Consider the following 17,095-nt stretch of genomic DNA (forward strand, 5'->3'; position numbering starts at 1 on the left):
GTAGAAACTGGCCTCAGGATACTTATTTTACTTATTTTGCTTGTTTCATTTGTTTTCTGCCTTCTTTTCCTACTACTTTTCGATCTCACCGGGGCACAACATTGTCAGCCCCGGCTGTGTCTTTCAGAGTGGGCGTGGCTTCATACACCATTTTTTTCACTGGTCCCAAGCAGCAGTTATGATGAAGACCTAGGTTGCGGGAGTAACTTGTGGCTGTTCGATTGTAGTTGCATCATCACCTCTTTGTGCGTCTCAAAAAAAAAAATTGAAAAACATAAAAATTTGTGTTAAATGAGTTAAAGATAAAATTGATCCAATTCTTAATAACTGCAAAGTGGTCGCTGCCCCACTATTGTTTTACAGTATAATATCGCTTGATAAACGGAAAAAATGTGATTTAAAAAAAACGTAAAAAACGTAAACATTTGTCGTGAATGAGTTAAAGATAAAATTGATCCACTTGTTGTTGTAACTGCAAAGTGGTCTCTGCCCCACTATTTTTTTTATAGTATGATATCGCTTGATGAACAGAAAAAAATCCGATTAAAAAATAACTTAAAAAACGTAAAAATTTGTCTCGAATGAGTTAAAGATAAAATTGATCCAATTGTTGATAACTGCAAAGTGGTCTCTGCCCCACTATTGTTTTACAGTATATAATCGCTTGATTAACAGAAAAAATGCGATTTAAAAAAACTTAAAAAACGTAAAAATTTGTCTTGAATGAGATAAAATTGATCCACTTGTTGTTGATAAGTGCAAAGTGGTCTCTGCCCCACTATTGTTTTACAGTATAATATCGCTTGATTTATTAACAGAAAAAATAACAGAAAAAATGCGATTTAAAAAAAACTTTAAAAATGTAAAAATTTGTCTTGAATGAGTTAAAGATAAAATTGATCCACTTGTTGTTATAACTGCAAAGTGGTCGCTGCCCCACTATTGTTTTACAGTATAATATCGCTTGATGAACAGAAAAATGCGATTTTAAAAAAAACGTAAAAAACGTAAAAATTTGTCTTAAATGAGTTAAAGATAAAATTGATCCAATTGTTGATAACTGCAAAGTGGTCTCTGCCCCACTATTGTTTTACAATATTATATCGCTTGATGAATATAAAAAATGCGATTTAAACGTTGTCTGGTGTTGCCTCCCAGCAACTAACTGGGGCGGGCGACGGAATGGCGTGAGGGGCGGCTCAATGACAACTTGGCTGGAGCAGGCAGTGGCTTTGCCATCCGAGAGCAGATAAGAATAACCTGCAGGCCGTCCATCATGACGCCTCACCCCGCCATAAATCACGCCTGGAGAAATAAAGGATGAAAAAAGGTCTGGATGATACGGACGCAAGGTGACTCTGGGAAATAAGATACGAGAGGGGGGAAAAAAAAGGCGAAAACTGACGAAGACGGATCTTGTTGGACTATGAGAGATTGGGTTCTGCAGGGATGATGGTGTAGGTCTTTGAAAGGAGATCCATACTGGTCTGCTCCCTTCACTTCCAGGCCTTCTCTCACTCTCTCTCTCTCGCTCTCTCTGTGGTCCTGGAGTCTGGAGTCTTGCAGGAAGTGCATTCCTCCACTAGATTTTCAGTGATCACATGACACCCCCCTTAACCCCCCTGAACCCTCTGCTGCGAGAGCTGCGCTCAAACCCGCCACCACAACATGACGACCAACCGACCACCCATCTAATAAGATCCAATACAGGAGTCATCATTGGCGTTGTGTTGCATCATACTGACAACATTTTTAATTTAATTTAATTTAATTTAATTTAATTTAATTTAATTTAATTTAATTTAATTTAATTTAATTTAATTTAATTTAATTTAATTTAATTTAATTTAATTTAATTACTTTAGTCATCATTGGCGTTGTGTTGCATCATATTGATAACATTTTTAATTTAATTAATTTAACTAAACTAAACTAAACTAAACAAAAATTGTATTTAATTTAAGTTAATTTGTTTAAATTACTTTACTTTACTTTACTTTACTTTACTTTACTTTACTTTACTTTACTTTACTTTACTTTACTTTACTTTACTTTACTTTACTTTACTTTACTTTACTTTACTTTACTTTACTTTACTTTACTTTACTTTACTTTACTTTACTTTACTTTACTTTACTTTACTTTAGTATTATAGTCCAATGTGCTCTTTAAAATAGTTTGGCTAAACTAAACTAAACTAAACTAAGCTAAACTAAACTAAGCTAAACTAAACTAAACTAAACTAAACTAAACTAAACTAAACTAAACTAAACTAAACTAAACTAAACTAAACTAAACTAAACTAAACTAAACTAAACTAAACTAAACTAAACTAAACTAAACTAATTTAATTTAAGTTAATTTCTTTACTTTACTTTACTTTACTTTACTTTACTTTACTTTACTTTACTTTACTTTACTTTACTTTACTTTACTTTACTTTACTTTACTTTACTTTACTTTACTTTACTTTACTTTACTTTACTTTACTTTACTTTAGTAATATAGTCCAATGTGCTCTTTAAAAGAGTTTGGCTTGAGGTTTTTCGTTTTTATGATTTGTATATTATATATTATTATTTATTTATATATTATTTATATATTTAATATTTTTTTAGTACTTTAGTTTTATAGTCCAATGTGCTCTTTAAAAGAGTTTGTCTTCAGTTTTTTAGTTTCTTATCAGATAATCTGACCATCGGCGTCCTCCAGAGCTGCATGTCCCTTCATGTCCGAGATACCTTCACCTCCTTGACCTCCTTCACTCCCCCTCAGTGAAACCTTCAACACTTCACATGACACTCCCTTTTATCGCCTATCCTCCGGATGTGGCGTGTTTATTTGTTTGTTTTGGGTGTGCATTAAACCAACATGTTTTTTTTATCTTTTTACTTATATGGTAATGGTTTTATTTCATTTGAACATGCATCAGATTACAATTGAATGCATCACGTAATCAGTTCACAGTTCCACATGTCCAAAAGGAGTAGGAAGAAGCAAAGCTTATTAAATCCTACCCCTCCATCTGGTACTTTTACAGTCAGTAATTGTTACATTTGTTCACTTCCTGCTTTTTTAATATAGTTTGTATTTTATTTTATTTTATTTTATTTTATTTTATTTTATTTTATTAAAATTAAAATTAAAATTAAAATTAAAATTAAAATTAAAATTAAAATTAAAATTAAAATTAAAATTAAAATTAAAATTAAAATTAAAATTAAAATTAAAATTAAAATTAAAATTAAAATTAAAATTGAGTATGTCAAGTATGAGGTGATTTATTACATATTTTACTGTTACATTTGTTCACTTCCTGCCTTTTGAATATGATTTAAGTTTTTTTATTTTTCTTTTTTAAATTTTATAAAAAATATTTTGTTTTTAATTTTTAAAAGCATTTTTAATGGTTTTATTTGATTTGAACTTGCATCAGATTACAATTGAATGCATCCCATAATCAGTTCACAGTTCCACATGCCCAAAAGGAGTAGGAAGAAGCAAAGCTTATTAAATCCTACCCCTCCATCTGGTATTTTTACAATCAGTAATTGTTACATTTGTTCACTTCCTGCTTTCCTAATTTTTTTTTTTTTATTGTTGAATACATTTTTTATTTTTAGATTTTTATTTTTATTTATTTATTTATTTTTTTAAACTTATTTTTAATTTTATTTTTGTCACGTACCAAAGTAGGAGGTGATATGAGCATCCAATGCCATAATGGGTACCATAGTAACTGATAATATAGTGATATATATATAGCACATCATGACTGGTTCAAGACTCAGTCCGGCTAATACTAGGCTTTACTTTGCTGACAAAAATACTGAATGGTCACCTGAATGTTTCCCACTTCCCCTGCAGCATTAATCGCATTTCAGTGCTGTTCTTTGGATCTGGTAGCAGCGGCTAAAATAGCCATGGCCACCTGTTGGGGTTTTAATGCCTGGCCTTTGCTATATATACAGCATATATCCATCCATATCACCTATGGATGTTAATGGCACTTTAAAGGCTTGAATGACAGCCCCGTCCAATAAATGCACGGTTTGTGAAAGACTATATTGAAGATCATGGAATGAGGTTTCAAATTCAAAACCATGTAGAGGATCCTATTGGACGACGGAGTTAATCAACGATAGCTTCATAGCTAGCATCTGAAAAGCGGACATTGTCAACCGTGGCACATTGGAATACATTAAAACAGACCATCTTTGTTGGAATCATAAAATCCAAAAAAATACAGCTGAATAGGTGCAGATTCTGAAAGACCTAGAAAGCTATCATGTGAAGCTGCTCTACAGGAGTCCACGACTCAATACAAAGGGACGAAAAATGAACATAATAGGTCCCCTTTAAGGCATCAGGTCGTTCAACATCTTATTTTCGAGTCGCAGTCATATACATATATCATACAAATAAACAAAAATGACAAAAAAAAATGTACGTGACAAAAATAAAATAAATAAATAAAATTGAAATTAAAATCTAAAAATAAAAATCTAAAAAAATTATAATAAAAATAAATCAACTAAAAAAAATATTCAAAAATAACAAATAAAAAATAAAAAAAACTTAAATATCACCACATTGACAGTTACTATGGTACCCATTATGTCATTGTATGGTCATATCACCTTGTACTTTGGTACGTGACAAAAACAAAATAAAAACAAAAAACATGAAAAATAAAAATCTAAATAATATTAATAATAATAAAAATAAAAAATAATAATGAAAAAAATATTAAAAAATATCAAATAAAAATGAAAAACTTAAACTATATTAAGAAAGCAGGAAGTGAACAAATGTAAACACCTTTTTTTTTTTAAAAAAAAAAGCCATTTAAAACCATGATGTCATTTCTTACCGTTGTCCTCAATGGTGAAGTAGAAGATGTCGCTAGTGGCGTTGCTCCCGTCCAACAAGACATAGCAGATCTTCATGTCGTTGATATCAGCTGTTGGCGGGAAAACACGCAGAAATTAGTGTGGTTCGTGTGTGTGTGTGTGTGTCCAGATAAATAGAAAAACCCATCTTCGCAGGATTATTATTATTAGAAAAATAAAATAAAATAAATAAATAAATAAAATTGAAATTAAAATCTAAAAATAAAAATAAAAAAACATTCAAATAAAAAATAATACAAATGAAAAAATATTTAAAAAAAAAATTAAACTATATTAGGAAAGCAGGAAGTGAACAAATGTAACAGTTACTGATTGTAAAAGTACCAGATAGAGGGGTAGTATTTAATAAGCTTTGCTTCTTCCTACTCCTTTCGGACATGTGGAACTGTGAACTGATTATGTGATGCATTCAATTGTAATCTGATGCATGTTCAAATGAAATAAAACCATTACCATTACCAAGATTAGCTAACAATACTTAATATTTATTATCGGTTATGGTGAGAGTTTGAATAATAAGCGTACCTTGTGTGAAGGTCTTGATGCTGTCGTTGCCCTTGGCGAGGTCAATGATGAACCCATGTTGCGGTGCCTCGACCACAACGTACTTCAGAACGTTCTGCTGGCTGTCGCGGTCCTCCGATCGCAGGGCCTTGCCGGTGATCAGGAAACCCAAATGTCCCGTGGGGAGGACCTTGAGAGACGCCGCGGCTTTGTTGACCACGATCTGGGGAACGCCGTTATCCACTGTGTTGATATGAATAGTCATCATCTGCGGTTTGCGTGTTTCGTATACGGTATCGGGGAAGACGTAAAAATCGGTGTGAGTGCCATCCGTGACTGTGAAGGAGAAGCTGTCTTCGCCGGATTCGGTGCCGTCGTGTTTGTAGCTGATCAGGTTCTCGTTCAGGTCCTGCTTAGTAAAAGTGGTGACCGGTTTTGAGTTGTTGAAGAGCAGCTGCCCGTGAACCGGAACTTGCGTAACAATGAATCGTAAAAAGTCGTCCCTTGTGTCGCGGTCTTCCGCCGTTAGCTCAAACGGCGTAATTAGCTTAGTTTCGCCCTCCTCTACCGCCAGATTACTTATAGTCAAAACCGGTTTCTTATTATCAACATCAGTGATGGACACTCGGAATGTACGGAAAACCGGATTGTAGCCGTCCGTTACTTCAAACTCAAAACTATCCATCTTCATTTCATCATCCGACGTATGGATGTAGTAGATCTTATTCCCAGCGAGCTGCAATTGGGTAAAGGTGGAAATGGGAACGCCGGGATAGTCTGTGCACTCCAGATGACCTCTAGTCGGAGCTCGAGTGATGCTAAAGCTGAGGAACTCATCCGGGCTGTTGATGTCAGTGGTGCTGAGAAGGTCGGTGGTAAGAGTTACTCTGCCTCCTTCCTTGAGAGTCACGCCTTTGTTGACGACTTCCGGGAAGACCATGTCGATGCTTCCGATGTTGATGTAGAAGTAACGATCAATGAGCGCGTTGACGCCGTCTGTGACGTCAAACTTCAGAAGATCTCGGATTCCTTCCTGGCCGGTGTGTACATACTGGATGAGGTGTTTGTCGATTTCCGTTTGCGTGAAATTCATTCCCAGTGAAATGTTCCCGATAACGTCACCGAATTTGCTAATGCGCTGAAGATAGCCTTGACTCGGACCGTAGCGGATAATATAAACTAACGTGCTATCTTCGGAGTCAAAATCAGTAGCCTTCAAGATCTGGTTACTGATGACTTTAGTTTCACCGATGTCGACCTCAAGACCGTCGTTTACGGACATTCTTGGTGTTTCGTCATCGACGGGAATAACCATGATTGGAACCTTTTTTTCCACTTTGTGTTTCCCGTCCGTGAGTCTTATTACAAAACTGTCCTCGGTGGTCTCGGAGTCATCGTGTTCGTAGACAATGTTTGACGCCTCCTTGATCTGTTCCAAGTCAAATCCGTCCACCGAAAGTGTCCCGGTACTGAGCTGTTGAATTATGGTTCCGTGTTTGGGATTTGTGACGATCTCAAAGTGTAATTCGTCATCAGGGATATCGGAATCGGCCGCGTTTAGAATCGGCGTGTCAATGACTAGACTCATTCCTTCCATGACTATAAACTCACGGATGAAAATTTCCGGTTTCTCATCGTTGGATGGAATAATCACAATGGGGAAGAAATGGCGTTCCGAGAAATTGATACCATCCGAGCATCGGAAAGTGAAGCGATCCTCCACGGGTTCAACACCTTTATGGATGCTTTGGACGTAGTGGATATGTCCAATTGCTACATCTTTTATGCTAAAGGCCGTGATAGCGGTCCCTGCTCTGGATTTCTCCGAACCAGGAGCCGGGGAGATGTTCTCCACGTAACCGGACGAAGGTTGGACAATAATCGTGCATAGGATATCTTCACTGTTTGTGTCAATATCTTCTGCTTGGATTTGATCCAGAGTGATGACGTTCTTCTCGCCTTCCACTACAACAAATTGCCCCCCGACGCTAACAATCGGCGGAATGCTGTCAACGGGAAGAATGGTCACATGAACCGTCACACCTTGGACTTTGTTGCCACCGACAACCCACTGATCGGACAAATCCGACAACGTGAGGTTGAAGGAGTCGTATTGTTTGATCGGTCCGATTTCACCGGATGTGTGGATGTAAACCACCGCGCCGTTGATTATGTCCGCTTGCGTGAACTTCTCAGCAGGTGCTCCGTTGACTAAGATCTCACCCAGCCTGGGGGGTTCCTCCACGATGAACATTAGCATGAGGTCATCAGTGTCTTCATCTCGTCCTTGAATCACGTTGCTTGTAATTTCCGTGGCTCCGTTTTCCAGAACATCAATCGATGCTCCGAGTAGACCCTCCGGAAGCATAATGGTGGGCGACTCGTCATCTACGGGGTCCACACTGATTTTAATACTAATGGGGACCTCATGGAAACCGTCGCTTACGTCGAGTTTGACGACATCGTTCAAGGATTCCTCACCTCCGTGCATGTAAGCGATTCGTCCGTTTGTTATATCTTCGAGTACAAATGTTTCACCGTTTGACATATCGATTCCCAAGTACTGCAGATATCCGTATTTGGGAATCTGCGTCACGGTAAAAATAATACTTTCATCATCCGTGTCAGTATCCGCGGCGTACAGATCTTGACTCGTGATCACATATGAACTTCTCTCCCTCAAAGCGATCCCCGTGTTGGTAATAACCGGCGGTTTGTTGTCGACCGGTTGCAGGAAAATTGTGAACAATCCGTCTACTGTGTTCCCGGAATTGTCCTCCACCGTAAACGTGAACTGTGCCACTTTGGGAGTGATGCCCAGTTCCTGGTCGGGCGGCCTGTACGCAACTTTATGATGGTTGACTTGTGCTTGCGTGAACTCCGTAATCACAATATCCGGGTTGTCGGTCAGGACAATTTCACCCAACGGCGATGGGTTGTTTTCATCGGTGTCGGTTGGAGGTTTCGTGACGGTGAACTTCAGGTCACGGTCGTCCGAGTCCAGATCGGTATAGCATAGGAACGACTTTGTGAAGTACGTCAGTTCATATTCCTTAACCGTCATGTGAAGAGTGGTTCCAGGGGACAGCTCCGGAGCTAGGTCGTCAACAGGGTGGATTTTGACGGTGAACAACTGTTCGCCTGATTGATTCGGCGGGTCGTTATCGTCTTGGACACGGAACACATACTGGTCGATTACTGTGGTGGTGCTGTGGATTCCGATGTGGCGGTAGAATAACTTCCCGTCCAGGATATCTTGTTGGAACCATTCGGTTACCACCTGTTCAAACATCTCATCCGTGTCACTGAACTTCCAGAGTGAAGGATCAATGGGAGGTTCCACTTGTCTTAGCAGGAACTCCCCGACCGAAGAGTAAGGAGCCTCTAAGATAAACGTAATGGTGGCGTCTTCGGAATCGATATCGGTGGCGCTCAGAATAAACGGTGATATCTGCATGACTTCGTTCTTGAAGAGCACCAAACCGGTGTTGGCGTTAATAATGGGCGGCTCATCATCAGTGGGGACGATCGTTATGGGGAACAGGAATTCTACTTCATTTTTTCCGTCCGTCATACGGAAAATAATATTATCGCTATAAGTGTCGCTACCGTCATGCTGGTACACAACAATGCCGGCGTCGAGGTCGGCGGGTGTGAAGAATTTCCTTCGACCCCCCAACATGCTCAGTTGTCCGTGCTTCAGACCGTCGATAACGGTGATCGTCACATCTTCGAGGTTATCTTCATCGCTGATTTCTAAGTTCTGTGAGCTGGATAGTGGTCTGGATTGCCCCTCGAACAAGAGCTGCCCCGTGTTTTTGGTCGCAACGGGCGCCATTGTGTTCATGGGCTTTACCACTACCATGAAAGCAAAGGGGTCCGAAACGGCGCCATCGGTGTCCACGATTTCAAACTCCAACTGAAAAATCCTTTCAACTTCCGAGTCTTCCGAAGGTGGTTTGTAGGCTATTTTGAGATCTTTGATGTCCTTCTGATAAAACGAAGTGATTGGCATGTTCTGGTCATCGGTGCTGATAATGTGACCCTGCTGAGGGCTCGGCGGTGACGTGATGTTAAATATTAAATCGTCCGAATCGGATTCGACGTCTTCGGCGGCTAACATGTCACCGGTGATCGCCGTCATCACAAACTGATCCACCTCCATCATCATCATGGACACAAAGCTCGGTTTCGGTGGTGTGTTCTCCGCACCTTCTCTGATTCTAACCATTAATTGGAAATGTTCTTGCATAATAGTGTTGCCTTCACTGTCCTGCAGCTCGACCATCATCGGAATATAGTCTCGATTTGGTGAATTGGTTTTAGCTGTGTGTTTGTAACGAATTCCACGCTTCACAAACTCATCGCAGTCGACCATTTCTCCACCGGCGGGGTTATTAATAAGATCGCCATACCTGGGTAGACCTCCGGCGCCGACCAATGTCGTGATCTTACACTGTGTCACCTCGTCTTCGTAGGAAAACTCCAAAGCTTTCTTATCAATCGGGTTGCTGTCGCCGTTCAGTTTTTCCACATTGATCGGCATATTCCTGGTCAGGATCTCCAACTGCTGGAAAACCACTTCCACTTCCAGCATGAACGGGATAATAACGGTGTCGGTCTGCGAGTCGTAACGCAACTGAAGCTTCACGCGATCCTTACCGGGACTGCGGGATCCAAAATGAGTATATTTCACTTCATCCGGAGCGAAAGAACAAGGGAACTTCTTCGGGGTCAGAATCCCCGGTCTCTGCGATAAGGGGTCATTGTCCAAAACTGTCATATGGCAGCGATCTCCCGGTGATACTTCTGTTACCAAGTCGTGCACGGGGTCCAAAAACACGGATTTCCCTAACGGGACCCTTATCCCGTTGTTAGCGATAATGATGTTGTCCTCATTGGGTCCAGGCTTGTACTGGTGGAGTTGAGCTTGGTTGAACGGTTCGGTTCTAACTGAGGCGAGACAGACGCCGAGACCAAACAGGAGGAATCCCAGTTGTGAACTTTGCAGACTAGCTGCCATGTCCGCTGCTTTGTTGACCTTAAATTTTAGTCTTAGGATGAAAATCCAACAATTGGACGGAAAAAAAAAAACCAAAAAACTGTAGTCCTCCTTTCTGTCCTCACAGAGACACACAAGTGTGGTGGGTGCTGCAGAGGCTATGCAGGTAATAATGAAACTGTAGACAGGGGCCCTCATTGGCCCCTCCTCCTTGTCAGCACAGAGAGGGGGCGGGCGGGGTGAGGGTGGGGGGGGGCCTCCCTCCTGCAACCCATGCTTGGCTAAATTAAGAAAGACTATTGGACAAAGCTGTGAAAGTTCTCCTCCAACCAAGAGAAGACTTCTGTCTCACCCTTTCTTTCTTTCTTTCTTTCTTTCAAAGGAACTGCTGTGGGATAAAAATGCTAATTTTGTGGAATGGATACGGTTTTGTTTGTGTTGGGATTTAATAATTAAAAATGCAAAGCATCGCCTTAAAGAGAACATATTAACTCCTTATTTCTAAAATCACAAATTACTTCAACTTGCTGATATAGTTCATCTTCAAACAGCTAAAATAATGCATAAGGCATCGGGTATGTGACTAAAAATAAAAATAAAAATAAAAATAAAAATAAAAATAAAAATAAAAATAAAAATAAAAATAAAAATAAAAATAAAAATAAAAATAAAAATAAAAATAAAAATAAAAATAAAAAACTTAAATGAAATGAACAAATGTAACAGTTACTGTTTATTCATTCATTCATTTTCTACCGCTTTTTCCTCAAATTGAAATTGAAATTAAAATTAAAATTATTTTAAAAACAAAAAAATTCAAATAAAAAATTTAAAAAATACAAATAAAAAATTAAAACATTTAAAATGTATAAAAATTATAAAAATATAAAAATTAACCCTGACCCTAATTAAAATTAAAATTAAAATTAAAATTAAAATTAAAATTAAAATTAAAATTAAAATTAAAATTAAAATTAAAATTAAAATTAAAATTAAAATTAAAATTAAAATTAATTTAAAAACAAAAAAATCTAATAAAAAAATTTAAAAATACAAATAAAAAATTAAAACATTTAAAATGTATAAAAATTATAAAAATATAAAAATTAACCCTGACCCTAATTAAAATTAAAATTAAAATTAAAATTAAAATTAAAATTAAAATTAAAATTAAAATTAAAATTAAAATTAAAATTAAAATTAAAATTAAAATTAAAATTAAAATTAAAATTAAAATTAAAAACAAACTATATCAGGAAAGCAGGAAGTGAACAAATGTAACAGTTACTCATTGTAAAAGTACCAGATGGAGGGGTAGGATTTAATAAGCTTTGCTTCTTCCTACTCCTTTTGGACATGTGGAACTGTGGAACAAATCAATTTAATCACTTTTATATTGTATATTTTTGTAAGTTTCAGTCATTTGTAGAGTAGACGCCCAATTCAAGTCCAGATAGCCGCGTCATTTAAAAGCAACTCTGAATTTGTCTTTTCAGTCTGATTGCATTTGTTTTTGCATGTCATCCTCGAGCTTTGCATACAATACGGAAATATTATACCCTCTTTGGGTTCTTTTGTCTTTTTCTGTCCCCACCGGAGGGCACGTCATTGGGACGCCACGGCACCAGAATGTGTCAAGACAATAACCGGGCATCAGCTGGTCGGGGACAGGTGGGGCGGGGGAAACAAGTGGTCATAATGTTAAAACGCGGTCAAATTTTGATTGGTTTAACCGTTAGCGTAGATTAGCAACCTTGTTCCACACGAAGCTAATTCCTGCACAAGGTCATGTACGTACAAAAATATTGGGTCACCCTGCAGGGTTTGAACTGCTTGCAAAATTTTAATTCAAATATCTGACGTTTGTTTGTTGTACAGAGGAATGCGATATTATGATACACGTTTCATGTGAAATTTGACAGTAAAAGTGTAATAACTACGTAATAACATCATAATAACGGGCAACCGTGTGACTCACTCAGCAAAACTCTGGCGAAAAAAAAATGCGAGCCAAAATAGCCGAGATGCCACTCGTGCGTTCTGTATCACACTTTTCAGCTGGGCCTCGAAATAAATCTCCTCACTTGACCGGGGGGGGGGGGGGGGGGGGGGGTTGCCAGAATTTAAAAAAAGAAGGGGGTCCATCCGCACACAGCACGGGTTGATTGGCGGGTGTAACTATAGAAACAAACACACCAAGCAGGCTTTTTATACTGTTGGATTTCACCCGCATCCTCCATCATGGCAGCCGAGGCACACTGGAAAATGTCATTATGTATATTTTGGATTTATAATCTTGCATAATCATACTTAAACACTGTATTTATTGTTTTTATTTGTTTTTTCATGACTCATTTCTACATTTATGATTATGATTACGATGATTATGATTATGATGATTATGATGATTATGATGATTATGATTATGAGGATTTGGATGATTATGATGATTATGATTATGGTGATTATGATTATGATGATTATGATGATTATGATTATGATGATTATGATTATGATGATTATGATGATTATGATGATTATGATGATTATGATGATTATGATGATTATGATGATTATGATTGTGATAGTGATTATGATGATTATGATTGTGATAATGATGATTATTATTATGATAATGATGATGATGATGATTATTATTATTAATAATAACAACAATAATAATAATCATAATAATCATCCCTGTGTTATGATGATTATGATAATGATTATTAGGATTATGATAAAGATGATTATTATGATAATGATTATTATTAATAATAATAACAATAATTATCATCATCATAACCACAATCATGATTCTGATAATGATTATTATGATTCTGATAATGATGATTATTTTGATAATGATGCTTATGATAATGATTATTATTAATAATAATAACAACCATAATAATAATCATCATAACCATAATCATAATCATAATCAATCATAATCATAATAAAAACCCTGAATCAAAACACTCGCTACTGTGTTTTTGACCCACTCCAACATAAAACTCAACTCTGAACCCCTGAGGTCACTTCCTGTATGAGTGTAAAGGTGACTATAGGGGTGTTGTTTCAGGTCTAGAGGGCTCTAATCATGTTAAAAAGCCTATTTAGGTTCTAACAATGAAAATATAATAATAATAATAAAAAAAATAATAATAATAATAATAATAATAATAATAGCAATAATAATCATAATCATAATAAAAACCCTGAATCAAAACACTCACTACTGTGTGTTTTTGACCCACTCCAACATAAAACTCAACTTTGAACCCCTGAGGTCACTTCCTGTATGAGTGTAAAGGTGACTATAGGGGTGTTATTTCAGGTCTAGAGGGCTCTAATCATGTTTAAAAGCCTATTTAGGTTCTAACAATGAAAATATTTCACTTATTAATAACAAATCCTACTTTGACTTATCTGGAAACAATTCAAAAGAGTAGTGACGTGCCAACAATTAATATATATCCATAGTTCAGCGTGACCTTAAATCACAGTTCCATTCCACGATGGAGTTCACTGACAGGCCTGAATTGATGTTTCAACTTTACGAGCGCAACAATTTTCCTAGATCGTTCTCGGTATTCTGAGCTCAGCCGTTTGTCTTATCGCTGGGGCACATCTCCAAGACGAGGCGCTCGTTCCAGCTGTGCACGACCCTTGCAGATGTCTATCAAGACAACAACATGTAGAAGGGATTTATGTGTAATGACGTTCAACCACGGATGGTTCTGACCTTGGACATGTTGCCTATTCTAGCTAGCACGTATTTAAACCTTAGATGCACGACTGACTGGACCCCACACTCTTCCATAAGTGGGTCAAAAATGATCCATACTAGAATCAATGCCTTTTTATGCCAATTTTTGGTTAGGAATAATGACTTGTATGATATTTAGTATTATATTTAGGAGTTGATAAGTTCATAAGAATCAAAGGTTTCTATTGGATTCCATAGAAAATGCATGCACGTCATTTTTGACCCACTTATGGAAGAGTGGGGTAGTAACACAAAAACTAAAATTTCTTAAAATTTATAAAAGCTAAGTTAAAAATGTGAATGGTATAATAGCAAAAACATGTTTTTTGAGGAATAACTGGAATATGAAATGATGAAAAATTTTCATTACAAAGATATTTCAAGAAAACAACCTGACCGGGTCATTTTTGACCCACTTATGGAAGGTTGGGGTAGTAACACAAAAATTAAAATTTCTTAAAATGTATAAAAGTGAAGTTAAAAATATGAATGGTATGATCGCAAAAATATGTTTTTTGAGGAATACCTGGAATATGAAATGATACAAATTTTTCATTACAAAGATATTTCAAGAAAACAACCTGACCGGGTCATTTTTGACCCACTTATGGAAGGTTGGGGTAGTAACACAAAAACTAAACTTTCTTAAAATGTATAAAAGGTAACTTAAAAATGTGATATGATAGCAAAAACATGTTTTTTTTTTAAATACCTGGAATATGAAATGATGAAAATTTTTATTCCGAAGATATTTCAAGAAAACAACCTGACCGGGTCATTTTTGACCCACTTATGGAAGGTTGGGGTAGTAACACAAAAACTAAAATTTCTTAAAATGTATAAAAGCTAAATTAAAAATGTGAATGGTATGATAGCAAAAACAACCTGACCGGGTCATTTTTGACGTTGGCTCTGACAAGATGGCTTGTGCATGTTCTCTGCTTCACATCCGTCCTGTAAATACACACATCGTATAAATAGATACCGATACTGAGACCCGAGACATTTGGAAGGCAGGAAGAAGAGATTTGTGTTCCCCGGCAATGCATGCTTTCATGCCCGGCTGTCCGTGATTGCGGTCAGCTAGCGCACCTTCCCGCCCTGCTTGCTTGATAGACCGATTGATATAGACTGACGAGTCCCATGGAAACAGGCTGTTTTTAACTGTTGGACCCCACTCACACGCTGGCAAACGCGTCACGCCAACGGAAACGACGCAATCGGAGATACATGCTTTTCATTACACGGGGATATGCTGAATCCCATAGAAGAAACATTATGAAGAGCAAACTCGCTAGCATTAAAACATCTGACACACCATCTATAAATGGCTATGGCAGTATTATTAATAGTATTCTTATGCCTTCTTTTGCATAATTATGTATAAAAAAACATACATAAGTCGCACTGGAGTATAAGTCGCACAAGGCCAAAAATGCATAATTATGTATAAAAAAAACATACATAAGTCGCACTGGAGTATAAGTCGCACAAGGCCAAAAATGCATAATTATGTATAAAAAAAACATACATAAGTCCCACTGGAGTATAAGTCGCACAAGGCCAAAAATGCATAATTATGTATAAAAAAAACATACATAAGTCGCACTGGAGTATAAGTCGCACAAGGCCAAAAATGCATAATTATGTATAAAAAAAACATACATAAGTCGCACTGGAGTATAAGTCGCACAAGGCCAAAAATGCATAATTATGTATAAAAAAACATACATAAGTCGCACTGGAGTATAAGTCGCACAAGGCCAAAAATGCATAATTATGTATAAAAAAAACATACATAAGTCGCACTGGAGTATAAGTCGCACACGGCCAAAAATGCATAATTATGTATAAAAAAACATACATAAGTCGCACTGGAGTATAAGTCGCACAAGGCCAAAAATACATAATTGGGTAGGAAAAAAAACCATACATAAGTCGCACAATGCCAAAAATGCATAATTAGTTAGAAAAAAACATACATAAGTCGCACTGCAGTATAAGTCGCACAAGGCCAAAAATGCATAATTACATATTAAAAAACATACATAAGTCGCACTGGAATATAAGTCGCACAAAGCCAAAAAAACCATAATTGGGTAGAAAAAAACATACATAAGTCGCACTGGAGTATAAGTCTTACAAGGCCAAAAATGCATAATTAGGTAGAAAAAAACATACATAAGTCGCACTGCAGTATAAGTCGCACAAGGCCAAAAATGCATAATTACATATAAAAAAACATACATAAGTCGCACAGGAGTATAAGTCGCACACGGCCAAAAATGCATAATTACGTATTAAAAAACATACATAAGTCGCACTGGAATATAAGTCGCACAAAGCCAAAAAAGCATAATTGGGTAGAAAAAAACATACATAAGTCGCACTGGAGTATAAGTCGCACAAGGCCAAAAATGCATAATTATGTATAAAAAAAACATACATAAGTCGCACTGGAGTATAAGTCGCACAAGGCCAAAAATGCATAATTATGTATAAAAAAAACATACATAAGTCGCACTGGAGTATAAGTCGCACACGGCCAAAAATGCAGAATTATGTATAAAAAAACATACATAAGTCGCACTGGAGTATAAGTCGCACAAGGCCAAAAATACATAATTGGGTAGGAAAAAAAACCATACATAAGTCGCACAATGCCAAAAATGCATAATTAGTTAGAAAAAAACATACATAAGTCGCACTGCAGTATAAGTCGCACAAGGCCAAAAATGCATAATTACATATTAAAAAACATACATAAGTCGCACTGGAATATAAGTCGCACAAAGCCAAAAAAACCATAATTGGGTAGAAAAAAACATACATAAGTCGCACTGGAGTATAAGTCTTACAAGGCCAAAAATGCATAATTAGGTAGAAAAAAACATACATAAGTCG

At 36.8% G+C, this 17,095-nt stretch overlaps 1 protein-coding gene across 2 annotated transcripts in view; it reads right to left on the bottom strand.

Annotated features, from left to right (window-relative positions):
• Positions 1 to 10,572, bottom strand: part of frem3 (Fras1 related extracellular matrix 3) — a 39,709-nt gene extending 29,137 nt beyond the window's left edge. For both annotated transcript variants that reach the window (XM_078793605.1, XM_078793606.1), the window contains exons 1-2: positions 5,439 to 10,572; positions 4,874 to 4,963 (exon numbers count right to left, since the gene is read on the bottom strand). In XM_078793605.1, the coding sequence (XP_078649731.1) occupies positions 4,874 to 4,963; positions 5,439 to 10,440 (5,092 nt within the window). In that variant the 5' untranslated portion in view covers positions 10,441 to 10,572. The remainder of the gene's footprint in view (positions 1 to 4,873; positions 4,964 to 5,438) is intronic.
• Positions 10,573 to 17,095: the final 6,523 nt, after the last annotated feature.

Source organism: Doryrhamphus excisus, linkage group LG9 (genome assembly GCF_037039965.1).
Source record: "Doryrhamphus excisus strain RoL-2023G ecotype Guam linkage group LG9, RoL_Dexc_Guam_v1.1, whole genome shotgun sequence".
Classification (NCBI taxonomy): domain Eukaryota; kingdom Metazoa; phylum Chordata; class Actinopteri; order Syngnathiformes; family Syngnathidae; genus Doryrhamphus; species Doryrhamphus excisus.